The sequence below is a fragment of the Amblyomma mixtum genome, chromosome 8 (assembly GCF_055824585.1).
Source record: "Amblyomma mixtum isolate Tamu chromosome 8, ASM5582458v1, whole genome shotgun sequence".
Classification (NCBI taxonomy): Eukaryota; Metazoa; Arthropoda; class Arachnida; order Ixodida; family Ixodidae; genus Amblyomma; species Amblyomma mixtum.
The window spans coordinates 52,285,140-52,313,120 of NC_143019.1; the positions used below are offsets into that span (position 1 = coordinate 52,285,140).

Here is a 27,981-nt window from a genome sequence, read left to right on the forward strand (position 1 = left end):
TTCGCAAGTATGGTCATTCTCAGTCACCTTATATTGTAACTCTGTAAACAGTGAAAAGGTGCGAAAGCGGCGAGGGAACGAAATTACGAGCGGAGTAAACATGTTTTTGCGAAACTCGCGTGCTGAACGTCGTTGCGCAAAGTACAATACACATACCGTACTACACGGCAGATACCAATCAGCTTTTTGCAAGCATTTCTACATTCCCCGACGTTATTGTCTACCTTCTAAAACCTAGGTGGACAGCAGAGTACGCGGTTTGTTCGAGAATATTTCGTACAAAGACGGCCACAACACGGACTACGAACCAGAAGTACACAATGTGTTAGGAGCACTGAGAAATACACGGGTGCAACGTATGTTTTAAGAAGCATAGAAAATTAAACTATCGGCGCAACAGTTCTTGGTTTTCAAGCTCTTTAGAGTTTAGAAAGCCCGACGCGTTGCCTTTTTTTGCCGGTTTTCAAAAGCGCATCCCTGTGTTGTCAATGCACGGGCGAAATGTGCGTTTCCACGAGCGCAGATAACGGACTCTTTCACACGTACTACATACATACATACGTACTACAAGAGTAAGGTTTGAGCTTTTCGTGCGTCATCTTTTTTTTCCACCAGTCTTGAAAACTACGGTCCCGTACTTGCTGCGCGGGAACGGTCGTCTTCGCCGTTCGCCCACTTTCAAAAAAGTACATTTTAACCTTACACTGACAAATGTCACCCATAAGAAGTTACATATTGTCGGGGGCCATACAATAATGTGACGTCCCGAGAAAGCGCGAAACCAAGCAAAACTAACCGCTAGGCACAGCGCGTCGGGCCACGGGCCGTGGGCAGGTTTTTTTTTTGTTGTTTCTACGCACCGACCGGCGAGGCTGCATCATGCAGCATCATTCCTCCCGCCGCTCCCGCCACGGCGTAGCATGACACAGCGTGCGCGCGCCCTTCACAACTGCGCCGGCGTACTAAGCTAGAGTGCTCGAAATGCAGCGTAATTTTGCATAAAGTGCTTGAAATGTAGCGTACTTTTGCAAAAACAAAACATTCCTTCCTTGACGTTGTCACAAACTGCAAGAATGCCGTGAACAACAGCCGGCTGGCCACAGAGCGAGCGCGCCGCTTTACGAACTGCAGACAGGCAACGGCGGCCGGCGCGGCCGCCTAAATTGCATGCAATACAGCGTACTTCCACAAATAAACATTTCTCACCTTGCCGCCGTCATAAACAGGAGGAGTTCTGCGTCGAAGGGCAAGAGAGACGAAAAAAATTGCGGTCTGCCCGCACGAACAAATACGCCGCACGCTTTCACGCGCACAAAACAGCCCCCACGACGCTCCGTTGTCTGCCACTCGGATGGGTCCGAGCCGCCGCGCCGGCTACCCGCCCGCGCGCGCGCGCGCGTTTAGAGACTGGTGGCGCCATCCTGTAGTTGGAAGATTATCTAGTGGAGGAGGAGGATTGCGCGTCATTTCCTGGGGCCAGATTTCGCCGAGTGTCCGCTCTTTACCAATATCTTTCTCTATGGTGGAGCTATCTTACAAGCTGTTTTGGCTTGATTTGACAATGACTTGGCTTGACATTCACTCTTTCAAAAATATAGGCTAACCAATTAATACTACTAAAAAAGAAAACGCATCCAGAGAGTCAAATATTATAAAAATGACAACATCAGCTAATATTTTTTTGTTATAATACAAGAATTTGCGGTCATAACGGCGACAAAAAAAAGACAAACAATCAGGTTTTCTTTTCTTTCCGCATACTAAAGATTTTTGCAGAAGTGTGAAAATTCTATGCGACGCAATAATAAATGGTACTCGAGGCATTGAACAGGTTTTGAAAATGTGCATGTCCGATCGGAGACGCTGACTTCTGCGTCGTTATATTATGCTCGAAGAAATCGACTAAATTTGATCAACTACGCGCTTGTACACGCACTAAAGCGCTGTGGTTTCAGCGCTAATCTTAATAAAGGCGTCCAATCCCCAAAGGACACGAGTTGTAACACCAGCCGTCGCTCCAAGCTTTTTGTCATTTTGTTGATCACGGGCCATCTAGCGTAGCGGAGTGAAAACTGCCAGCAGACGTAAAAATCATGTAATTTTGGGGTCCGCAGCTCATCACGTCTAAACGGCAAAATGCGGGCATTCCTATTAACTCTGGGTAGTGTAGTCCTTACTACCGCGGTAATTGGTAATGCTTATTACCAGAAGAAACAGTTTTACCCGTCTGTGGTCTATTTAACGAAGTCAAATCCCAGCATGGCGGTGAGTTGTGTTGATCTACGTAAGCCTTTGCAGAAATGTTTTGCCCAGCTGTCCTTGCCTCGAAAGTCGACAGGTTGGCATCCTTGAAGGATTTTTCGCTTTGGCACTGTATGACAGGTCACTTGCAGTAGTCTCTGGCGTGTTGACTTGGTGGCGCGTGAGCGAATCCGCGGATTTGGTCGCCAGCTGTTGTGTGCAGTGCATCGGGTTGTTGATTGAGACGCCCGTGACGCGATATGCGTTTTGTTAAGGTGTACGCTTGTCCAAGATCACATACACAGCATTTCTGTTTGCTAAGCTGCTCGTAACAGACCGTAACGTTCGTGCGTAAACGTACGAAACACAAGCGGAAGGAGTCGATCGTTGCTCTGTGCACCGCCGCGGAATTGTGTTTGTTCCAGAGGAGACAAATAGGTCAGCTGTCGGCCGGTACCGTGACGCCTGCTCGGCTGTTTTGTCGCGTTGGTGACAAACTAACGGAAAAGAACACAAATGTGTGACGGGAAACCTGTTGCCCAAATGTGGAGATGGCGTGGTTGGTTAAAACTGCGTCAGGAGCTCGGGACCTTGACAGTCGATCACATTTGGGTGTTGACAATCAATCGTTGACTGGCCGGCCTGGGTCGCCTAGCGCTGTCGTGTCACTTATACCTACAGTCGCCACCACGCCCGTTGTTATAGAATAAAAAGAGCCCTACGTACACCTCTTTGTGTTTTCTTATCTGTTCCATGACTGCGTAGCGTCTTTGCAACTGCTGAACGCATTCTTGCCGTAACGCACGTCGCATAGATAAGCATTGTGCGAGTGTTTCTTGTTAAGCATATCCGGGAAAACCACAAGACGTCAAACGTGTGGTGTTGAGTGACGCCTGGCATTAAGATGCGCTTCAAACTTTTATCCTATCTCATAAGGGATTCTCTTGACATAGTTTATTATTGCCTCATATTGCCTTCTCTCTAAACTACTTGATCAGTGCAGGCAGAGTTACAGCTGTATCCGGGAATATGAATTGTACCTTCAAAGTTCTTTCTGAGCAAAAATAATATGTGCATGTAATCTTGCTCATGAGGTTTCTCGTTGTTTGTTCATGAGGTCTCTCTTTGTTTGCTGCCTTTCCAGATCATTTATCTCCAGGCATTTGTGTTTGTGATTCTCATGGGGAAGTTAATGCGAAAAGTGTTCTTCGGACAGCTGCGAGCAGCCGAGATGGAGGCAAGTATTAGTAATGTTCTGCAACGGCGTAGTGCTTTTTTTTTAATGGAGAACATGCCTAAGTCGGCTGTATTTTCATTCCAGCATCTCATTGAAAGGTCGTGGTACGCCGTCACGGAAACGTGCTTGGCGTTCACTGTCTTCAGAGATGACTTCAGCCCTAAATTCGTGGCGCTGTTTACACTCCTGCTCTTCCTAAAGTGTTTCCACTGGTTGGCCGAGGACAGAGTTGATTACGTAAGTTTCCGAGTGACACTTCTGCGTGTATGTGACATCTTAATTGCTGAGCATTTTAGTTTAGGAAAGAGGTTGTTTTTTTTAGAGGGGGATGCCGTCGGTTTCTAAGCCTTAAAGTAGTGTATATCTTTCAGATGGAGAGAAGTCCTGTCATATCTTATCTCTTCCACGTACGAGTTGTTGGTAAGTCCTCACAAGAAATGTTTGTTGTGCTGTTGTGGTTGGGATGTCTTCATGGCACCATTCGTTCTTCTGTCCTTCACAACAGGCAACAGGCAACATGTCAGCAAGCAACATGGTTAACCTTGGGCAAACATCTTCCCTTAAACTTCCCATTGAAAAACTTGAGTGCCGATTTTAGTACTTCACTGGAAGCTTGCTTGGGCACTTTGATTCACTTATGCTAGCTGTTTGCAAGGAGAAAAGGACTGATATTTATTAAAACATACAATGCGGGCCTATTGAAAATCATTCAGTCCAAGTAAGCCCTTTAAAGCAGCTCTCAAGGGGGGCATGGCTGCTGCTAAGTTTATCTGAGCATTTCACATTCTTTATTGAATGTTTGTGTTGTGAGGACTTTTCTTTATCTGGCAAGTGCTTCTCTTGATCTTTGTTTTGTATACCTCCCCTTTGACAGCATTACTCTTGCTCCTGGGTTTCCTGGACTATGCATTCGTCGCCCATGCCTACCACACTACTCTCACTAAAGGGGCATCCGTTCAGGTGGTCTTTGGCTTCGAGGTGAGCTTTGGTTTGCTGCATACTTTAGTTTTGCAGCTCCTTTGCGAAGTCACCTCCTTGTGCAGTTTTATCACTAGATGCTTCTTGCTTGCATTTGGCTACACACAACAGCTTTTGTTGGCAATTAAAAGGAAACTGAAGCGGAGCCTCCCTAAATGTGGCACTCTGCCAATAGTTTGTCCGCAGGATGTCTGCCGTGCTTGCCACTCTCTGAGCGGTTTTCTGCCTCTTTGCTGGAGCAGCTGGCATCATATATGGAAGCTTTTTGGAACCGGAAATGCCTAAACATTTTGTTGCTGTCAAAGATACTGTTTTTCTCGTGACCATCTAACTTTCAAAGTGCATGTTTGAGTTAGAAATATGCGTTAAATAACTAGTGTTACCAGTATACTACCGTATTTTCTGGTGTATAAGACGCACCCGCCATATATGCAAGCTGTCATTGAAAAAGTTCGTATATAAGACGCACCAGTGTATAAGACGCACCCCAGATTACCCAGTTAGGCTAGTGAGGCTTAATAAACCCACTTGCGCGACCATCGCGATATGCACCGTACCTGTGAGAAATTCTTAAGCAACGCTAAGTGATTGAAAAAGGCAACACTCACGCCGTACCTGCCCACGTTTTAGCAAAAAAGAAAGAAAAACGAATGAGCTCCCCATGAGTACATCTTGTCTTGGCTTGTCTTGACAATGGCGAGAAGCGCGATTGTCGCCATCTTTTGGCATTTCTCATTACTTTTGCTTGGGGCCTCTGAAACGGCCGCACGTTTGTGCTCCCGAAAACGTCATCCCTGCCGTTTCATGATAAAGTTCACCTAAAAAAAGTTGCGCACGGCGGTTCCGGTATTGAAGCATTAACCGTGCTACAACCGCGTTACTGGTAGTGATATTTTTTTCGGTGAAAAAAGCTTGAGCATGAACCCGAGTAATCTCTGAACTCGGAAAAAAAAAAAAAAAATTCGCATATAAGATTCATTCTTGTATAGGACGCACCAGCAAGATTTTTGAAAAAAAGCCGCGTCTTATATACCGGAAAATACGGTATGCTTCAAAAGGAAACTAATAACTGCTACTGGGGACTATATTCGCTGCATGGGAAGAAAAGGCGTGTTTCGGCTCTACCTTTCTCCTCATTGTGAAGGAAAGTTGTCACTGAGCATAGCACTGGTTTTTGTCCTTTCTATAATGAGTGGTAAAGGTAACCTGTGTGGAGGTATATTGGCAGAAAATGTAGCTGCGCTGATTCGTGCAGAGTAGCAGGCTTGGCTCACTTTTTCACCAGTGGGTTTCTGCACCTTTTAAGTTTTTTTTTTGTGTGCGTTTGGCTGTAGTTGTGTGACTGCAAGGATGCCGCTAAACCTTTTATTGTTAAATATACTTGTGGATAAATATATGGTAGCTTACCAATATCCCTGAAGAGAAAAGTATACAGCAGCTGTATCCTACCAGTACTCACCTATGGGGCAGAAACGTGGAGGCTAACAAAGAGGGTTCAGCTTAAGTTAAGGACAACGCAGCGAGCTATGGAAAGAAAAATGATAGGCGTAAAGTTAAGAGATCGGAAGAGGGCGGAGTGGGTGAGGGAACAAACACGATTTAATGACATCTTAGTTGAAATCAAGAGGAAGAAATGGGTTTGGGCAGGGCATGTAATGCGAAGGCGAGATAACCGCTGGTCCTTAAGGGTAACAGAGTGGATTCCAAGAGAAGGCAAACGTAGCAGGGGACGGCAGAAAGTTAGGTGGGCGGATGAGATTAAGAAGTTTGCGGGGATACAGTGGTGGCAACTGAGGCCGCCGCGGTGGCTCAGTGGCTATGGTGCTCGGCTGCTGACCCAAAAGACGCGGGTTCGATCCCGGCCGCGGCGGCTAGAATTTCTTTGGAGGAGAAATTCTAGAGGCCCGTGTACTGTGCGATGTCAGTGCACGTTAAAGAACCCCAGGTGGTCGAAATTTACGGAGCCCTTCACTACGGCGTCTCTCATAGCCTTAGTCGCTTTGGGACGTTAAACCCTACAAAACCAAACCAAGTGGTGGCAACTGACAAAGGACAGGGTTAATTGGAGAGACATGGGAGAGGCCTTTGCCCTGCAGTGGGTGTAGTCAGGCTGATGATGATACTTGTGGAGCTTTACTTGCTATTTTTGTGATTTCGCCTTCCTGTTTATTCCGCCTGACCTGAAGCAAAACTGGTTCCTACTCTCAGCTTGTCGCAATTAAGCGCTTAAATTTTAAATTAGTGGAATTGTTTTGTTTAACAAGCTTCCTGTGAAACTTTTTTTTTTTTTTTGTAGTGAGGGCTTTCTGTAATTGGTTGATAAGGTGTAAAATGAGAGCTGGAAAACTTGGACTGAATTCAGAATGATATAAGGGCTGGTGGACAGTCTGTCACAGTGGGGATGTAATGAGAAGTAATCAAAGCTCTCTAATGAAGAGTAATCGTCTGCGGTGGCACCGGGTTTTGTAATTTCTGCTGACATTGCATCATCCATTTCTCTGTGCTGCCAACTGGTGCAGAATTTGAGAGAATTCTCAAAGTCCAATTGATTTTACGCATATGTGCGAATAGTGAGTTTTCAGCTCGAAGAAAATTCGGAGTAGTTATTTTGTTCGAATAGTTTTGAAGTTAAGCGAATAGTTTGCAACTAGAAATGTAGTAGTAAAAAAAAAGAGGCAATTCGTTTGAGTTCACTAACATATTCCTAAAAACGAGGTTTGCCGAATTTAGGAAGGCAACTGAAATCAAAAATGAAACAAAAAATTGCTTTCAAACTTGCGTTAGGCGATGTTCAATCAGCTGCGAGTCAAAGTGCACCTAGCAGTATAGCCTCAAGCCCTTACCATGCAATTGTTTACATGCTGCTGATCTTAAATATGAAAGTTGCTGACAGATTTTTTTGGACGCTGAAGTGTGCATTCGTGCACCAGACAGGCATGGTACTGACTCACGCATCCCACACAGTTCACTGTACAGCCGTGGCTGAAATTGTTGATGCGTTGTATCTGATGTCCCCGACCTCATTTGCATGGCATATGCTCATGTGACTGCACAGCGCATGTGTGATCGTGCATTCGTACCACTGCCGAAGGAAGCTGTTTCCTGAGTCGTCCGTTACGGGAAAGTTGAAAGATGTCAGCGAAGGCAATGCGCACACGCCGCAAGTGAACTGGCGTTTCATCTGTCATCTAATTTCAACCGTTGAAGGGCATAAACTAAACTAAGATATCGCCGAACCTTACAGCATTAAGTGTGCCAAACAATTAGCATGCCGAACCTTACAGCCATCGAAGGCCGAGTTTGTGGAGTTAGTCGCCGTGCCATATGCAAAGTGTCTGCCATCATCCAGAGTGGTGTGATGGCGTGAAAGTTTCAGAGCATGCATAAGACCATTGACTGCTACTTTCAGCAGCTTTCTTCTCTAAATTCTCGAACTTTGAAATACTTCGAAAATATTTGCGGTTCTCAAATACTGCTATTCGATTTGAAGCCGGAATCAAATACCGCATTGTTCACTTCGATATTCGAAACCTCAGATATTCCTACAACCCTAGTTGACCTCACTGAAAGTAGTACTTACTCATGAACAGCCGCTGAAGTGCAGCTGCAAAGGAAAGCTGCACGACTTCCTTGTGAACTTTACAGATTCTTTGGATTTTCGAACTGCAAAGACTGTGAGAAAGCTGTGTAACCTCTTTCATGGGGTGCTATACAGCTATGTTAAAGTGTATGTTAACGAATAAGAATTTTTTAGCCGTTACCTCATTCTCTTGAGTTTTGTCGCATAGCAACAGAAAGTTGTCTCTTAGTGGTGGTGATTGCCACCAGCTAGTCTTCGTAACTGTGCAGGTACCGAGGAATTGAGGTACTCTGTGCGTTAATAATTTTCCTTTTTGCTGCTGGGAGGGATCTGTACGACGGAGCTGGAAGTGCCCTGACTGTTTAATCTGTGGTCTCTCCGTTGCAGTATGCCATCCTGCTAAGCATAGTAGCCAACATCTACGTCAAGTACTTCCTGCACACGATGGACCTGCATAGTGAAAATCCGTGGGAGAATAAGGCTGTTTACTTGCTCTACACTGAGCTCATCATCAGTGAGTTACATGCATATCCCCCCTTTTTTTTTTGTATCTCTAGAGAGCGAGATAATAATGAAAGCGAGGCCTTGGTCTCGTGCCAATGTCTTGACAAGGTGACATGTCTCCGTTGGGAACCTATACACTTTTCTAGCTGCAGTTACAGTGTCTAGCTGTCACAAATATCTGTCTTCTTGCAGACTTTTTTGTGGACTTCACCTGTCTCTCCATAAGTGCTTCTTGCAGCCTTTTTTGTGGACTTCACCTGTCTCTCCATAAGTGCTTCTTGCAGCCTTTTTTGTGGACTTCACCTGTCTCTCCATAAGTGCTTCTTGCAGCCAGGGTTGCCAGATGGCTACGACCTCAGGTAGCCAAATTGGCCTCCGTAGTAGCCCAAACGTAGCCAAAAGCGAAATTTTTGCGTAGCCCAAAAGTAGCCAAAAATATTTGTTTTTGTGACGACATTTCTTAAGTTATATTGAATTAATTTTCGGCAACAATATTTAAATATTAGATTTCTGTCCCGCACATGATGTATGAGGGGGTGCGCATGGCGTGTTCTTTCCGTTGTTACGTTTCGCATCCGTCATGAGCGCTAACCAGTGCGGCTAACCAGGTGCGCTAACCAGGTCCTAAAGATGGGGCCGCAGTGCCACTTTGCAGGCGCGGCAGTAGGCCATATCACCTGAGGCGGGTGACGACAGCAAGTCTGCACGCGGAAAAGAACGGCGACGCTATATAACGCAATCGTAGCTCTAGTTTAGGAATATTTCACCTTTTGAATGTTCGCGCGCTGATTAGGCACATCGACAGTGAAAATACCTTACTCTATACTTATGCAGCTTCACATTTCAATTTTATATGCTTTAAGAGAAATGTTTTCACTGAGAGCGTCACCTCAACCTTCTTGAAGCTACATTCCGCCGCCTTCGTTAGTTACAGTGGGTTCCGCGCCGTGCCGAAGGATGGCTCCATGGCTCCGCATGAGTGCACGCAGATTACGCAACGGACACGGCGCTCTCGCGTCGCTCGCAATGAATCTCGAGGGCTGCACGTGTGCCGCTTGAGGCTGCAGAAAAAGCGTAGGCTCTTGCGAGTGCCGCGCTTGCTGTGTCCACCACGAGAATAGGAACAAACACTAAAAGACCTTATTAATGCGTAAGCATTACATGCCTCATGCGTATCTTGAGCAGAATGTGTCCGCAGAACCAGAATAAACAATACAAGAAAAGGACATGCCTGGCGGTGGGTTTCCAACCAGCCACCTACCGCAGCCGAAGCGAACGCCCAAACCAGTAGGCCACGTCTACGCGGTTAACGGTTAGCATGTGAGGATCACGAAACCAGGCAACAGAAGCGAAACAGTAGCATTTAATGCTTACGCATTCGCACACTTAGGGAGACTTAAGTTGTCTTAGTGTTTTCCCTCTTTTCTGTTTCCATGATCACCCGCGGTGCACCGTCAATGGGAGAACGCTCACATGTGCAAACGGCAACAGCGTTAGTCCGCGGATTAAGTGGAATCTATAGGCCTTGAAGTGTTTCCAGGGGGCAACTTTCACGTAAATCGAAAGGCCATGATCCTTGACCACCTGAAACACATAAGTTTTCTCGAACACAGCGTTTACATATTGTCATTTTGTAGCAGACGCGCTCAATTTCTTTAACTTGCTATAGCCTGCATTTTGATTCCAGCATGCCTTTTATTTCTCTCACTGTATAATTGTAAAAGAGCACATTAAAACTACTTAAAATTTTTTTTTTCACTCGTGAAAAAGATGTAGCCCAAAAGTAGCCACATAGCCAAAACGAAATTTCTGACGCCAACACGGACAAAAAGTAGCCCAATTTGGCTATTAATAGCCCAATCTGGCAACCCTGCTTGCAGCCTTTTTTGTGGACTTCACCTGTCTCTCCATAAGTGCTTCTTGCAGCCTTTTTTGTGGACTTCACCTGTCTCTCCATAAGTGCTAATGCACATTAAAACTGAAAACAGCACTGTACAACTTTTCATATGTGCCGGTAATTTTCTCGCACCTGTTCAAGCGCTGTAATCCATGTTTTTTGAGCTAATTTGCAGCCACTTTGGATAGATTGAAGAGAGCTTTAACTCTTCCTTGACATCTGAGGCTGCACATATTCAGACTTTCTGGATTTAAAGTTTAGGCAGATAGTGCTAGTGCCAGTGCCTTTGGGAATTGCGAAGAAATCTTCAAGGGCGCGAAAAAAAAGCATTTTTTTTCCTCTCTTATTCGTTTTCAGGTTTCATCAAGGTGGTGCTGTACCTGGCATTCATGGCAATCATGATAAAAATTCACACATTCCCGTTATTCGCGATCCGTCCCATGTATCTGAGCATGAGGTAAGCAGTCGCTTTCCAGTTTAGACGGGCATATGCTGTGCTGGCTGTGGTGGTAGCTGCAAATGTCCGAAATTTGATGCGTCAAAGCTTGTGTGTTAGCTCTTACGTCATAGTAGAAGTGTCACTGGACATTGAACTATCACAGGAAGTGTAGTTATTTTGTGAATGTAATACTAATATCAAGCTGAGAAGAGCCATGCTTTCCGCAGTATACCGGGTGATTATTTTTTAACCTTTACAGATTTGTATTTTACTAACTATGAGAGATACGTGCGTGCCATCTGTGCAGGTGGTTTGTACATCAAGGCAGACATGTCATGTGCACAATAGAGCATAATGATTAACTAGTAATTAACTAGAATTAAGAAAATTTAAAAAGGGGGCGCACCTTCGATGTTAAGACTTCAGTTTTGGCAGTATGGTAATGTCACTTAAAAATTAAAAGCTAATTCTAGTTAATTAATCATCTAACCAAGTACACAATATCTGCCTTGCTGTACAGTCTGCTTGCATAGACTGCACAGGTGTATCTGTCATAATGTTTAAAATACAAATTTGTAAAGGATAAAAAAATCATTCCATATAGGTGGTCAAATGTTTTAGGGGAATCCCCCAAGGTGGAGTAAATTTGTAAAATTACTCCCTTTGGGAGTAATTACTCATTGGGAGTAATTACTCCCAATGATTAATTACTCCCTTATTCCATATAGGTATGGGGAGATAGGTTGGGTATGGAGTATACAGATACAGAATCTTGTTAAAGTGTAAATTCATGTATGTGGCGTAGTTAAGTATGTTGTAACTGTTATCTCTAGCAGGTGACATTTGTGCAATGTTCGTGGATTTGTTGCATGGGTTTTGTGCTTTTAATTGCATGAAGATTGCTGAATTTTGCCCATCTGCATTAATACCAAGTGACCAGAGCTCTTAACCTTTACTATGCGGGGGCCTGCACTCATTCTTCCTCTTTAGGGCTTTCAAGAAGGCCTTCAACGATGTGATCATGTCACGACGAGCGATCAGGAACATGAACACCCTGTGAGTAATTCATATGCGTTCATGTCGGCTAGCAAATCCGTTTCTAAGTTCCCCACCTCTGCTTGCTTTAAGCAGTACCTTTCTTTAGCTTCTTATTCCTAAAATGCTTGACGTCTTTGACCTCTGATCAAATGGTGTTGTGTATTTTGAATTGCTTGTTGTGCGATTAATTCATCTGCTGCTGATCTATTCTCTTTTGGTTTTTATAAGAGAGCACATAGGTTTTCAGAAGTGTATTAAAGCATACCTACTTTAGCTTTGTGGCTTTATTGATTTCATTTCCTTGTTTGCTGTGTTGTGCAAAAGCTTGCTCGTGATGCCATTTTGCAAAATTCCATGCTTGAACTTGTGAAAACTTTTTTTTTTGCAGTATGAGGATTTTTTTCCCACTCCTCATTTTCTTTTGTCTGCTACATACAGGGTCATCGATATTTTGGCTGTTGGGGTTTTAAAAAGTTCCTCTTAACGCATTACTGCCGTATTCGTACGCAAGTAGTGGAACAAGACAGCGCATTACGGTCAGTGTTGCGTGCAAAGTAATGTAACTGAGGCAGTTACCTGGGTTGTGTGGAATCACATGAGAAACTGCTGTTGACTTACTCTATTTGAGGGGAAGTGAGTGGAGCAGCAGGTTTGACAGGCGAAGCCACCTGCCGGGTAAAAGAGCAACCATGTCATACCTGCCCATTCATCTATATTATAGTTCTTTTTTTGGTTGCTTCCTGGCCCCACAGATGGCGCCACCTGCTGTAATAGCTGCTGTGCTCGCTTTTGTGCAAACCAGGGTCGCAGTCAACAGCAGTTTCTCAGTACTTCCAAACAATCTAGGCAATTGCCAATGTTAAATTAATTCTTGAGCAATGCAGACCAAATATGTCACTCTCTGCACAATTTGTGGCTGTTGCAACGTTGACTGACTGCTGTTGACAGGTATTACTGAGTAACAACCCTTAATTATAACCCTTAATTCCTTGATCTAGAGGCCCGTGTACTGTGCGATGTCAGTGCACATTAAAGAACCCCAAGTGGTCGAAATTTCCGGAGCCCTCCACTACGGCGTCTCTCATAGCCTGGGTCGCTTTGGGAGGTTAAACCCCATAAACCAAACCAAACCAAACCAAACCTTGATCTAAAGAAGACTTCACTAATTATCCATGTGGCTTTGAAGAACTTATGCTTGTGGTACTGTCAGGTTGTGATAGGAGAGAAGAGTTTTTCCCTTGCGCGTGCTCTTGCTCCGTGCTTGTGGACTTGAGCGCCCTGCCCTCTGGTGAGCCTCGTTCCCTTCTGACCGCGATCCGCAGCTACCCGGACGCGACGCCCGAGGAGCTGGCGTCGGCCGACAACGTGTGCATCATCTGCCGCGAGGAGATGGTGGGCGGCGGCAACAAGCGGCTCCCCTGCAGCCACATCTTCCACACGGCCTGCCTTCGCTCCTGGTTCCAGCGGCAGCAGACGTGCCCCACGTGCCGCATGGACGTGCTGCGGCATCCGCCTGCGGTGGGCAACGCCAACGCCGCCAACAATGCGGCGGGTGGTGCCCCGCCGGCTGGCCAGGCTGCACCCCAGGTCCCGCCCAACGTGCCTCCTCAGGCCTTCCCCCAATGTGAGTGCCAACAGAGAATGCTTTCCTGGGGCCCGAATGCCAAGCACCCTGCCTAGTTTGCCATAGCTTTAAGGGCATCAAGTTTGAAATGGCGTACAGAGAAGCCACATGAGCAGGCCAGAGAAATGTTAGAGCACCGTGCCACTGACTGATTCAAATTTGTATGGATCACCCTTAAAGGGATACTGAAGCAAAATCTTAAAATTGAACAAAAACGCTGAAAATAGATTCTTGGAATGTGATTACACTGAAATCTAGTCGTCACTGCGCATATTTTTCAGCGGATAGTTTTATTTTCGATGTTTCATGAGCGCGCGCCAAGCCCTCCCGGTGGCGCGAGGTGAAGAGCGCGATGTCATGGCACCCTCCCGCGGCGCTAAATATGGCGGCGCCCTTCGATGCATGAGGCCTCGCTTCGGACTGGTTTCGTCGCTGTTACTGCCTTCTTCAACGCGTTCAGTGGCTATAAATGGGCCACCGGTCTTTCGCTTCGTCTCCTGTTGCCCATAAGAAAACGTACGAGTAATAAATTTGCATTATTTTTTATTTAGAGTGGCGATTCTGCCCCCTTTAGGCTAAGAGGGGCGTCGGTTTGTTGACAACAATGGTTCCCCTCCTAACCACCAGATGGCGCCACCAGTCTAAATATCGTCGTGCCTCTGTTTTAAAAGCAAGAATGTTAGAAATGGCGTAAAGTCCTGAAAAATAGCTGCATTTAGCGTACATAAGCGTGCATGCGGTTAGGGTATGTAGACAGCATCGATTAACACCTTGACATACCTGTGTGCGCCGTGAGCAGACAACAACCGCGAGTAGCGATGGCAGTCGTGCTTCTGCGGGAACGGTGGGTGCGCGGGTGTAATGACGTCTAGTCGTAGCTTCCACAGGCGGCCGCCAGGTGCAACGATACGGCAATAAATCGCGAAAAAAACAAACATATTATCCGCCTTTTTCACTAAAATGCTTGTCGCATTTATCAATTTCAGCAGTCAAGCTCTTGTTTACATGTAAAAGAGCAGCTCCAAAAGTTTGATTCAGTATCCCTTTAAAGCTGGTTTACCCTTTCATGTGTAGTAGCGTCCTTCATGTGTAGCATCCTACATGTAGGACACTGCTGTTCTGCACAGAAACTCTATAAAGCTTTATTGTGTAAAAGCTTGCACCCACTAACGTGGGTTCCAGAGGGCGTAAACTTTTCCTGTGCAAGCATTGTGTTTTAACAAGAGCTGTTGTCGGGCTAGTTGGTGATCGTCTATGTAAGCTATGTTATATTGCGCTAAAACAATGACACAGAAGAACACAAGCACAGGACGAGCGCAACCTCGTCCTGTGCTTGTGTTCTTCTCTTATGTGTCTCTGTTTTAGCACAGTATAACAAAGCATTGTGTTGCGTGCGTTCAGAAAAAGCCACCAGTCTTATCTGGACGCCATTCCTTAAATTTGACTCCATAGAGACTAGATTGTGGCACATCACTGCACCACTGTGCCAGGATACGGGTATGAGGACTCCCAGGGATCTGTGAATGTAACGTAGATAATGACCAATTCTGCTTATATGAGAATCAACCCATTATGCTCTCAAGCCGTCCTTTAAGGAGGAGCTCGAGCGTCCCCTGCAATTTTTCAAGGGGTTAATCTGTGCGTTCGATATAGCTAATCATTCGCATTGTCCAGGCGTGTGATATATCCAGGCTCATCTTCATATATGGCTCTTTCCGGGTATGAAGGTGTTTGTCCTGCAGCAAAAGAGATATTCATTGCTGAGGAAATTGCATTTAAAATTTTTCCTACCACCTGATTCCAACTAGTGACGTTTTGTAGTGAATGACAGTGTAGCATAGTCTCTGGGATCTGCGGCCACAAAACTGTGTCAGCACACCGCAGTTTGCTTGGGAAATCAGCCAATGATGGCGACACTTGTACTTTGTTTTTGCCCCATCTTAGCTCATAAAAGCTCCATTTTCAGTGGAAGTAGTTCCTTTGGCTTTAGGACATGGGAATCTGCCGATACAGGCCAACTTTTGTCCTTAATGCCTCTTTGAACACGAGGAAGCTGCTTCATATTGAATTTTCGCCTGCTCCAAAGGCTGCTCTAAAATGCTGGTGGCCATTCCCACCACTGGATATGACTCTGTTCTTTTTTGAAAGACATGCACCTGTGCTACTACTATGGACATGGGTGGTGTCTGTGCATCTGTGTTGTGTTCTGCAAGGGTGCTGTTGTCCTTGCAGTCGAAGTGTTGCTCGCAGTGTGCTACGAGGTGAACAGAGGTTACACGCGGTGCCTTTTGCCTTTCCTTTTGTGCCTTCACTTATATCTGCCTTCCCTGCAGGGCCTCCTGGTATGGCGGGTTTCCCGCTCTTCCCTCCATTTCAGCAGATGCAGCAGCACTTTCTGCAGCAGCAGCAGCAACAACAACAACAACAACAGCAGCAACAACAGCAGCAGCAGCAGCAGCAACAAAGGGGCGCACAACCAGCCGGTAAGCATGGTGGTCCCCATGAGATGTTTTGCAATCGCGCACTCGTTGCCAATCCCTTGTTTGTATTCATATATTCATGTAATATCCACCATGTCATATGTACTGGCAGGCTTTTGAAGTTATCTGTGTCATGCTGGCACACGGAGATGTTGTTTGGGTCAGCTGCTTTTGGCATCTTCTACATCAGTCAAGAGATTCTGGTCCTTCTGTGTGGCTAGATGGGGAAACCGTGTGGACCCTCTTATGTTAATTAGTATGCGCATGCAGTCGACGACCGATTTTTCGGACTCTCTAGGGACCGCCAAAACGACCGAAAAATCAAGCAGTCCGGAAAATCAGATTTCACCGAAAAAATCACTAACTTATTACCAGTGTGCCGGAGGAAGCGGCCAGCTGTATTGCACACATTCTAAAGCTCCTCATGACTATATTTCGCCGTGCGACATACCGTATAAACGCGTATAAGGGTCGCACCTTTTTTTTCCAGATTCGGGGGCCAATTTTCGAGGTATGGACCATACACGCGATGTGCGAAAAAAAAATAAGTAAAAACACACCAACCAGGGAATGAGCGACATTTATTCTACGTCACTCGCGGAGTATTTAGACTCATGAGCTGGTGCTGTGCTCTAGTGCACGCTCATCCCAAAAGAAGCCGCGCAGCATGTCCGCTGTCAACGCGTAGCCGTTGTTCTGCACTTCTATCACACAGAGGAGCAGCTCTTCTTCCAGTTCGGGAAACTCGCACGGCTTGCCTCAGAAAGCACGCTTTTTGCATCTTGTGTTTCTCTTTTGGTTGCACCATCATCGGACGCACTTCTCGGCCACGTCGAATTTCCTGCTCGCCGCACGCTTACTGTGTTTCGAGAGCTAACTCCCAGCCGTGTAGATTAAGGTGCTTGCACAACGTGCTAAAACTGCAAAGCTCGGCAGCAGCACACGAAAGCCACAGTCACAACTATTACTACTATTGCGGCGAATGCACCAACACACCACAAAAGGCTGGAGCTGGCGATACTGATGCTGATGTGGATAGCGGAAAATCATGGTGGAGTAAAAAAGTTGATGATGATGATAACGGCTTCGGGTGCCATCCATGGATGGCACTTGGAAGCTCCTGTGCTCGCGCCGTGGCCGCCGCGATCTGCTCCGGCGGCCCGCCAAAAGCGCGCTTAAATCGCAGAGGCCACGGCGCGCGCGTAGCTTCCGCGATCAAGCGCTCCGTGATCGTATTCGTGTTCCTAATTCGGGACGAAAGACTCGGCACAGATGAGTTCCGTGAACTGGGACTACGGTTCAAGTTTGTGCGGCGGAAGACATTCAAGAACAGTACGAATTCGAAACCACATGGGCGCAATGTGCTGACTCACGCAGAATTTCAGCATCGCAAGTTGAGAGGCTCCCTTCAAGCTTGAATTTCGTTTTGTTTGGTCAAGTTTTTGATCTCTCCTGCAGTTTGAATTCATGAGGTTCCACTCTACACATTATATGGCAGCTTGGGTACTGGCAGCGAGTGCGACCGATGTCTGAAAAATCAAGTGGTCAGTTGCGGTGCCTCTGAAATTTCAAGCGCTGTTATACATTGGCTCTGTGGGCCATGTCGCGGTGCCGTGGAAAAGTCTGAATAATCAAGCACGTCCGAAAAATCAGGCGTCTGAATTTTCGGTCGTCGACTGTAATTGCATTCTGTGCAGCTGCTTCAAAAACCTGTGCACGCATGCTATTGACTCCCTAAATGCATGCAACCTTCTCTCGTATCTAGAGCATGAAATGGTTCGATGCAGTGGTTGGCATGTCTTGAGGGGCAAACCTAGCAGAGTCAGAATGTCACAGGAAACCGGCAATGTGGTCTGTTTCCAGGGCTGTTAAAATTTAGGAAGCACTGAAGTGGGGGCATTGAATGGCTTGCACAGCATACTGAGTGTTTCATCTAGGATGTTCTGCAATTTTTAACAATAAGCTAAGGCTGTTTAACTAATATTCTGCTGTTAACTTTCTAACTCTTACTGTTAGTTTCCTTATTTATTTCATTGGCATGTAGCCCATTGTAAGTAATATTCATATCAGTTTTTAGAATTTCGAAAACGCAGTTACCCTCGGTGCTGTGGCCCAACAAATTTTTGCTATTTCGATGAGTTACGTGCACGGGGGCGGCTACTTTGTCTGCAAGCTTCTCAAAAGCAAAGCGCATATACTTTGGCCATAATTTGTTGGGCCACAGTGCTAAGGGTAACTGTGTTTTCGAAATTTTGAGAACTGATATGGGTATTACGGTGGGCTGCACGCCTCTAACAGTAATAGTTAAAGTTAACCACCCAGCCTACTAGTTAACATGTCTTAGCTGCGTTCTATGCGCTACAACGCTGACATTGCTGTGGCAAAAAATGCTCTTTCAACTTAAAAAAAAAACGAACAAAAAAGCCTATTTTTAAAAATTGCAGAGTACCTTAGGTGATATACCCGATACAACAGTGACACCACAAGCATAACACAGCTGGTCTGGTCATTCCTATGTGGATTCCACTGCTCAGTAATGGCACTTACGTCAAGCAGCACAAGTAGTCGGCCGAATATTGCAAATGGATGGTTTCACTGTGGTCCTTTTGTAGTGCTGGCCTTTGCCAATACGTTTCCAATACTGGGCCAATTACTTGTTCTGCTTGGGCACTGTTTACTGCTTGCTTGGTAGTGAGATTAACCGCATTTGTCTCCATTTGTTTGCTCCCTAGCAGGTGCGCCCAGCCCACCTGGTGCTTCCAACCAGCAGCAGCAGCCACAGCAGCCACAGCAGCAACCCAGCACAGCTGAGGCCGGTGGTGCAGCTGGAATGGCTGCTGGAGCAGCCTTCTTCCTGCCTCCTTTCTTCCCGCTGCGTACGTCTTCCGCACCGTCTGTAGCATTGGGACTTGAGAATGTGCTCCACGCATGGGGATCAGCGAGAGAGCTTTGTTCTTTGAGAGCTTGGAATCTTGGAAAAGCTGGGGGATTGCTCGCAAAGATTGCATCAGGTGCTGGTAATGGGAGCTTTGGTGAAGTTTTGTTTCCTCATGGCTGTAGTGAACTTTTACTTCTCGAGTGGAGACGTATGATGGTGGAGCTGTGATGCTGAAAGCAGTGTGTGCATTCTATCTCACTTGTGTGCGTGCCAGATGTATGTGACACATGTAGATACAGATGTAGATATTGATATACAGCTATGTGCAGATACAGAGAGATGTAGATACAGAGAAATATATCTCCATGTTTGGACTCCACTTGTATACAGACACAATATTTTAGTGCAGCCAAGCTTTGCAGGCTATAATTTAATGCTTTTCAGTGTGAAAACACTATTAGCCTTCTCCCCAGCGAAATCCCACTGTCAGCTTGGGAAAGACACATAACTGGCTCCCTGGGTCAGTGGACACCTCAATTGCGCCTTGTGGTACGTGGCGGTGGTGACAGAGAGATGTGCGCTGCGTGTGTTGGCGTCGACTACATTGTGGCAGAAACATGGCACTGGGCTGCCAGCTTTCATTAGGTTCATTGCCGTTGTCGTAGACTGCGTTGTAGGCTCCCTTGATTTTGGGGAAAGGGAAGGCACATAACTGACTCCTTGGGTCGGTGGACACCTCAGTTGGGATTTTAATTATGTGGTGGTGGTGTCCATCTGCAATAAACCGCGCTTTCGTACAATGCTTCATGCTTAGCAGTGCTAAAATGCCAGTCCATTCTTTTGCATCCACTCTAAGGAGAATTTTCAAGTGCATGTTAATGTGCTACAGTTGAACGTGGTTATAATGAAGATGAAGGGGCCGGGTGATTACTTTGTTATAGCCCGTGTTCACTGAGCTTCCAAGGGAAGTCATCATTTCTTTGTTATATCCAATATTTCATTGTAAATATTTTGATAATCAAGCATTCTGAAAAAACCAAGGGTCCGAATTTTCGGTCATCGACTGTATGTCATTTAATTTCATGTAAAGCAAGACCTTGTGTGCTAATGCAATACGTTATGCAAGTTTTTTGGAGAGAGCTTAAAGAAACTTTTTGCTGTTAGGACCTTGCTAAAATGCATGCCCTTGTTTTTTTGTGGCATCAAGTAATGCAGTAAGGGTAAAATTGTTATCTTGCCTATCAAAAAACTGAGTTACAGGTTTTTGTATTTGACACTCCAAAGACAGGAATACAACAGACATAACTTCACCAGCGAAAGAACGAGACACGAGGAGAAGAAGAACACAGGACAACGCTGGTCCTGGACACGAGTCCTCCTCGTGTCTCGTTCTTTCGCTGGTGAAGTTATGTCTGATGTACACCAACTAGCCCACATGGGTACCTTGTTACAGGAATACAAACTTTTCTCCCCGTTTCTGAAGTGGCAACTTCAAAACTCCGCAACTATTCTAGGTAGGATGATAATTTTTCCCTTATTGCTTTCCTTGATGTCAAGAGAAATTGATGGCAATATGCCCCGCAGCTCAATTTCCTAAATGCTCTCTAGAAAAACTTACAAAACATATTGCATAGGTGCACAAGGACTTGCTTCAAAATTAAATTACATATTTAGAATCGGCACACAAAAATGCATGTTCTCTAGGGGTGTGCGAATATCAAATTTTTCGAATACGAATCGAATACGAATACTTGGTTCCGAATATCGAATTGAATATCGAATAATCAAGGACAGACGCATTTAACCACTACAAAACATTTGTTTGAGCACCCAAGAACATCACAGCTCAACTATCAGTGATGAAATGAGCACAAAAGGTGTGTGTGGCTGCACAAAAAGTATCCAAGTCTAGAGCATTCTTCTTAGAAGAGTGGAAATATCAGAGAAGATGACTAGTACACAGCATTGGTCAAGGCTAGCTTGCCATAAGCACAAAAGCGCATTGCTAGGACGAACATAAAAGGTTGTCGTGAAGGAAAACCGGCTGCTCCACATGGTCAGGCAGAAGTAGTTCCCTCTTACCTGAAACGACTTGTCCAGCCACAGAAAATGCCCTCTCACTTGGCACTGAACTGGCACGTATAGCGAAATATTTCGTGCACAGCTCCGACTATGCCACCTTTGCAGGTATAGCCACAAAAAAGCTCACCAGCGCAGTCAGCTACTGCACGGCCCTACGTTACGCATTGCTCTGGGCGCCGCAATGTTATGTCTCTGTCGATAGGACTTGCGGACCGAAATGAACGCCGGTGCTCGCAATAGAATATTCGGCTAGATACGAATATTCGTGTCGTGTCGAATATTCGAAACAACACGAATACTTGGATTTCGAATCGAATACGAATACTAAAATTATACTATTCGAATTGTATTTGAAAATTTCGAATATTCGCACACCCCTAATGTTCTCTGAAGATTTAAAAAGTTGGGACCTCATTAATGATATTTTTTTCTTGCAAGAGTCTTTTTATTAGTGGGTACTAGAACGGGTGGTCCTTGTCACTGCATTTTGGAGCCCCAGTCCTTTGCTGGATGCTTGTTGCTGCTGTTGTAACGATGTCTCTGTGGGTGCAGTGCTGCCGCCGCCACCTCCCGTGCCCCCCGAAGGCCTGGAGTCCCTGTCCATGGAAGAGCTCAGCTCCATGGAGGGCCAGGAGAGGGAGCACATTGTGGCCCGCATCCGCTGCCTGCGCAACATCCAGACCCTGCTGGATGCGGCCGTGCTCCAGCTGCAGCAGTACAGCGCCATAGTGGCCAGGTGGGGGGGCCCCACTCTGCTGGAATTATTGATAGACAAGCTCTTATGAGGACCTCTGTATAGAGCGCTCTCTCTCTCTCTCTATATATATATATATATATATATATATATATATATATATATATATATCGTTTTACCTGTGCGCCGAACATCACCTGATGTTGAGTAAAGGTTGAAAAACGAAATGATGTCCACCTTAGTATGGCGATGCAGCTGTGAAAAGAAGGCTTTCTCAAAATGTTGTGATGAAAGGAAGAGCAAATTGAGCCTATTCCATCGCTAGAAGTAGAATTGAATGTGAAATGGCTTGAAAAGTATGAACTTTTAGGAGCACAGTGTGTTTGCCGCCACTGCCGTCATCTTTTCGCTGCATTGTTCCGAAGTGTGTGCCTGCCACATTGGCACCCCTAATCAGAACATGCAGGAATGCTGGTACGGCCCACAGCTCAATTGTGAGGGCAACAAGTCTCAGTACCAACAGGTCGTTGGCTCCATTCCTAGCCTGATGACTAGTGCATTGTCTTTGTGTCTTTGCCTGCGACCATTGACTGGTGATGAATGGTGTTTGGGCAAGGGCTCTTGAGAATCTGTGAGTGCTACTGGACTCTGAGAACGGAGCCTAAATCTTATTGACTTGATCTATGAGCACTTTATCGTTAAAGCTTGGCGCAGTGTGGGTAAGCTCCTTTAATTCGGGATAGCGTTATGGGCCGCGTGTCGCAGGAATGTTGGCGTCGTCGTCGGTGTCATTGGCTGTGAGCGAAAAATCCACAAAAGAATCTCCTCCAGAGGAACAACCTAGGTGGCAGGTGGGCAATCCAGGTTGCGTGATTTTGTGATGCCATCGCAACTTGCCCACCTGACTGTGAGCAAACTGCCCAGTGTGGCAGGTGGCGATTAAATTAATGTTGGTCAGAACAACCTGAGTCTCACAAGCACCTCTCACAGGGCAGTGGCACATCGCGCTACCGCTGTAGACCAGCACCAGCAGTGGTAGGAGGGCTCTCAGGGATCTGTGAATGTAGTGTAGAGAATGACCAATTTCTCATATGCATGGACGTTGACTCATTAGCACTGTCGAATCACACCCTTAAGGCGGAGCTTAAGGGGGGACACTGGTCTTTGAGGCAAAAAAGCGACCCAAAAATCGATTTTCAAAAAATGACATTTGTGGAATCTACAGCCATTATTTTCCAACTGTGCAAATTTTTTCCTTCAAGAAACCAACATTTTGTCCATAATATGGTATTCATATCATTGTGTGGGCTGAATTTACGCAGGAGCAGACAATTTAATGGCATGAAAATTTTGGGCATCTGGCTGTCTTAGTATGTAGATATCTCAATATCTAGGACAGATAGAGATGCCGTACTGTTTGCTAAGGGAAGCTGAAGGCACAGTGTGTGCAATAATTGAAGCAGATTTGTTCAGTCGCACTTCAAAAATTTATATAATTTTGCAATGTTTATCGATGCATTAGATTCACACCTTAAACATTGATATTCCAAATGCTGTAAAATTAATAATGAGGGTAAAATGGAAAAATGGTTTTGATTATTGCACTCTTTACTCACTATACTATGTAGCCATGGATTAAAAATGATTTTTTTATTGAGCAGATTTTTTGCACCGAGGTACTAATGAATGAATAATTAAAATGAATTATCTTGGGAACCTGCAAATTTATGAGAAAGATAATTTGATTGTTGAAATCAGTATAAAAAGCTAAGCAAGGTGATACAGTTTCATTAGGATAATAAGGAAGGAATATACTAGGTCTAAGACCAGGGTCTTAAAACTGATCTTTTTATTAATGGCCTGAATCTCATGAAATTTTGCACACAGATGGGCTTTTCTGTTCTGATTCCAAAAATGTAGTCATAATTAAGCAGGTGGTCTTAGATCAAAAGTTATCTGAAATTCTAGAGTGTAAATAGGTAATTTCTTACGCAGCTTTAATGAACTTTCTCATTGCATTTTGTTGCTTTTAATTACATGAATTGATAGCCAGAGTTCCCATACCCAATTACATTCTTAATTTTGTTTGTTTAGGCCATGTATAAATAGCAGTTTACAATTAGCTTAACGAGTTGCAGTGTCAAATACTGCGACCTTTTACTCTTGACATAGTATATCAGGATCTTTAGAGAAAAACGAAGATTGTCACCGGGTATGGGAACTCCCTGGCTATCAATTCATGTAAATAAAAGCAACAAAGTGCAATGAGAAAGTTCATTATAGCTGCGTAAGAAATTACCTAATTACATTCTAGACATTGTAAGATTTAAGACGACCAGCTCAAATATGATTAAATATTTGGAATTAGAAGAGGAAAACACATCTGTGTGCAAAATTTCATGAGATTCTATCCATAAATAAAAAAGTTACTTTTAAGACCCTCGTCCCCCCTTAAAGGTGCACTGAAGAGGAATCTGAACTCGTCTTTTTGCCGCGGGAACTCAATCTACACGTTCCGAGCATTCTTAGAAACTTCAATTTATTGCCCTATGTGGCCGATTTCCCTAATTAAATCGAATTAACACCCGGCTCCCGCCTTTTTTTTTTTTAATTCTCCCTCGTACGGTGGGCGGAGTCGACCAACGCGGCAAGTGCCTTTCACCCAGTCCCGTGGCGGCTTGCCGCTCTGCCATCGGCGGAGTAATACGTAGTAGTCCGTAGAAGCAAATAGTCCGCGCGTATTTTTATTTCTGCGGGCTTATTTTGCGGTTATATTATCTGCAAATGAAACTATTTATTCGCGGAAGCCTAAAAAACAAAATGAAGCGAAAGCAAAGCCTCCACGGAGCTGGCTGAAAGGCACTCCCCGCGTTGGTCGACTTCGCCCACCGTACGAGAGAGAATTAAAAAACAAAAGCGGGAGCCGGGCGTTAATTCGATTTAATTAGGGAAATCGGCCACACAGGGCAATAAGTCGGAAGTTTCTAAGAATGCTAGGAACGTGTAGATCGAGTTCCCGCGGCAAAAAGACGAGTTCAGATTCGTCTTCAGTGCACCTTTAAGTGCCGCCTCCAGTTTTTTTTTGGTCTCTAACTAGGATTCTTGTTTCTGAGTAGGATTTCTGGCTCCTTCTGAGGAGTGTGGCACCCGAAAAAGATTCTGATTTCTGATCAGGATTGTAGCCCTTGACTATGGGTGCAGCAGCTGGTAGAAGTAGCTGGGATTCTAAACGTAACCACTGGAAAGTCATCAAGGTTTTACTGCACCTGTGAATCTCTGGCACAAGTCCCACTGTTAATGGGCTGCTGGTATTGGTGTTCATTTCATGGTCACAGGGAAACCATGGCTGGACAGCAGCAGCCAGCACAGCAGCAGCAGCAGCGACCATCGTCGAATCCAGCGAGTGGCGCACCCTCCGCAGAGAGCGCAGCTGCTTCCGCTGCAAGCGCTGGGGATGTGTCAGCATCAGGTATGCGCATTTTCATTTCTATGCTCAGCAGATCCTGTTGTACGACAGACAATACTACTGACAGTCGTACAACAGAGAGTAGCAGATCCTGTCGTACAACTGTGTACCTGTAACTGCCTATTGCTTTTGCCTCCTCTCATCCCTCTTAATTACTTTACCCGAGGTCAACTGCAGCAGATTGAAGTTAGTCACGGAGTACGATGCATACTGTCGGGAGCACTGAAGCAGAACTGCTCCAAAATCACTATGGTCTCTCGCATCCTTCAAGGTGTGATGCTGTGGAGCTTCGCCGCTGCGGCATCACCGCTTGTGAGGAGGCTTAGTGCGCAAGTGGGGAACAGCACGGGACGAGTGCGCAGTTTCGCTGCACTGGAAGAGTGGAGCTGAAGCGCCATGAAAAAGGGAGGGGTTGAATGGGGGGGGTGTGAAGTAGAGACTTGCCACTGATGTTGGCTGGTGGAGCCGCCTTCGCTGCAGGCTGTCGCAAAGCCAACGGTAGGAAACTTCCATATATACCGTCGCCGGCCGATTTTCCAGTCTCAGCGGGGCCCGGAAAATGGTCCGAATAATCTGACAGTCTGAAAAATTCGTGGACTTCAAAAAAAAAAAAAACTTTTCTGCCGAAAACTGGTTTTAAAATTGCAAAATTCACTGCTGTCCATGTTTCGCTTGCAAACGATAATATTACACTGTATCTGAGCCACAGTCTGGCTTTTGTGCTGGGGCTTAAGTTGAATGTGTCGGTTATGACACAGAAAGTGCGTGGTGTGCGTGCCGAGCCGTCATGCGATCCTTCGGGAGTGCACACTGCAGTTTGTTGTGTTTATACGAAGCGCCTGCTCTGGCACAGACTGTCCTTTGAAGTGCCCTGCGTACAGGCATGTGATCATTCTGGGTGTGTGTTCTTGTACCCTCGCCGAGAATAAGCTTCCTTCAGTCTTCCGACAAAGAAATTGTGGGCCCTCTTAGACTTTGTTATAACAATATTCAGCTGTCTTTTACCTTTCTGACATCCTGCTGCAGGTTCCAAGGAGGGAAGCGCAGCAATGGCGGCTGGGCTGACGCAGGCAGCGGAAGATGACCCGAACGCGGAGGTGCGCCGGCGACGGCTCCAGCGGTTCTCTCAGGGTGCCATGCCCAACGGAGTTTCTAGTCCAGATGTGGCCGAGTCAAACGGCAATGACGACAACAGGCACCCTCGTTAAAAGAGAAAGGAGACGACCACCACTACTCACTAGGGAAGCAGCAAGAAGCAAGGAAAAAAAATGGACACTCATCCTGCCTTCTTTTCTCACAGACCCCCAATTGTGGGTCTTCTCTCTCGCTCACTTTTTTCCTCCTCCTCCTCCATTCCCTGCTCTCCCGAATCAGCTCCCATTCCCCACCAACCATGGCCACTGCAAATGATTCAACCGCTCTTCGTCACGGCGCTTCTGCCCTGGTCTTAATCTTGGATCCCGTCCTTGCTTCTTCACTGACCCTGAGTTCCTCCTGCTGTGGCGAAATTCAAGAAGATGTCTTGGTTCTTCTTGGCACCGCTCGTGGGTGGGGGAATGTGTTCACTGATGTGCCTCGCACCCGTGTACGTTGCCGGCTTCTGGGGAGGGGCGGGGGTGATCGTGAAATGAAGGATTGTCCCAGCCCTTGTTTTTTTGTTATTCGTTTGCACTTAATCTCTGCCTCTTTCTTTTTTCTTTGTTGAGTGACTCCTCGTGTGCCAGCAGTGCTTAATATGCTCGGACTGCCGGGGGAGCAGTTTTCCCCGCCGCCCGTCTCGGCCTCTCTCTTGACTCCCCACTTCCGCACAGTCGCGGGCGGGTGTGCCCAATAGCCGCAGCAGCAGCCGCCGCCCCGAGAGGAGTGCTGGCAGTGGTGGTGTTCTTATTTATTGTACAGATTGTGTATAAAGAGCTTGACCAAGTAAAGAGAAATTCAGCCTGGGACTGTTAGACATTCCTTTTTAAATGAAACAGCCGGCCAATAAAAGCACTATGTTGCCGCTGCACTGTGCGGGAATGTCTCTGTTGCCATGACTGGACGTGAATGTCCAAATAAGGCCTTATACTGCGACGTTGTGCGCAGTTTCTTTTTTTGCTGTCGGCAAGGCAGAACACTGCAGGGATATTGCGTACTGAATGCTGCCCAAATATGTATAAAGAATTGTCTTACCAGATAAGGCTTTTCAGTGGGCCCTGCCGCGGTGAATCAGAGGTTACGGCGCTCGGCTGCTGGCCCGAAAGACGCGGGTTCGATCCCGGCCGCGGCGGTTGAATTTCGATGAAGGCGAAATTCTAGAGGCCCGTGTACTGTGCGATGTCGGTGCACGTTAAAGAACCCCAGGTGATCGAAATTTCTGGAGCCCTTCGCTACGGCGTCCCTCATAGCCTGAGTCGCTTTGGGACGTTAAACCCCAATAAACCAATAAACCAAGCTTTTCAGTGGCACCATGCAGTGCATAATTTTTAAGCTCGTGAAAAATTGACTTCTTTGGTAAAAGAAAATTAACTGGAAACAGAGTGGCAGGACTCTGCTGTCTGCGTGGCCTTCAGTCACTTGTGCTTCACATGGCAAAACAAGGTTTATGTGGATGTAGTGTGTGGCTTCCTTTATTTTCCCGTATTTGTCAAACTGCATCTTGCCATTTATTCATGTGTAGCACTAAAAACTTGGGTTTGAAATCGTGTCGGTTGAGGAACAATGACTGGAAGTCTGTGTACCTGTGTCCAGTTTCTGGAAGTACAGGTGTTTTAGAACACCAGGTGGCAGGCGCGTAGCAAAGGGAAAGGGGGGTTTGGGGTCCCTCCCCTCTCTTCCATCAGCATCTGTCCACACACCTTTGG

General features: G+C 45.9%; 1 protein-coding gene across 2 annotated transcripts; it reads left to right on the forward strand.

Annotated features, from left to right (window-relative positions):
- The first annotated feature begins 2,023 nt into the window (after nt 1-2,023).
- Nucleotides 2,024-27,146, forward strand: LOC149332430 (E3 ubiquitin-protein ligase synoviolin-like). Of its 2 annotated transcripts, none has more exons than XM_089557998.1 (14): nt 2,024-2,265; nt 3,386-3,478; nt 3,563-3,715; nt 3,850-3,898; nt 4,353-4,456; nt 8,424-8,550; nt 10,795-10,894; nt 11,867-11,932; nt 13,237-13,538; nt 15,872-16,021; nt 18,751-18,894; nt 21,531-21,714; nt 25,008-25,141; nt 26,165-27,146. In XM_089557998.1, the coding sequence occupies exons 1-14, from the start codon at nt 2,137-2,139 to the stop codon at nt 26,344-26,346; spliced, it is 1,917 nt and encodes a 638-aa protein (XP_089414124.1). In that variant the 5' UTR covers nt 2,024-2,136; the 3' UTR covers nt 26,347-27,146. The 2 variants fall into 2 exon arrangements, with proteins under 2 accessions (XP_089414124.1, XP_089414125.1); XM_089557999.1 differs by having other exon boundaries at nt 18,754-18,894.
- The last annotated feature ends 835 nt before the right edge of the window (nt 27,147-27,981 follow it).

What these genes read in the sequence shown, in the direction of transcription:
- LOC149332430 (XM_089557998.1), top strand. Translation starts at nt 2,137, where the DNA reads ATGCGGGCATTCCTATTAACTCTGGGTAGTGTAGTCCTTACTACCGCG. An exon ending in CTACACTGAGCTCATCATCA is followed by an intron (nt 8,551 to 10,794) that starts GTGAGTTACATG and finishes ATTCGTTTTCAG; the next exon opens with GTTTCATCAAGGTGGTGCTG. An exon ending in TCCTCAGGCCTTCCCCCAAT is followed by an intron (nt 13,539 to 15,871) that starts GTGAGTGCCAAC and finishes CCTTCCCTGCAG; the next exon opens with GGCCTCCTGGTATGGCGGGT.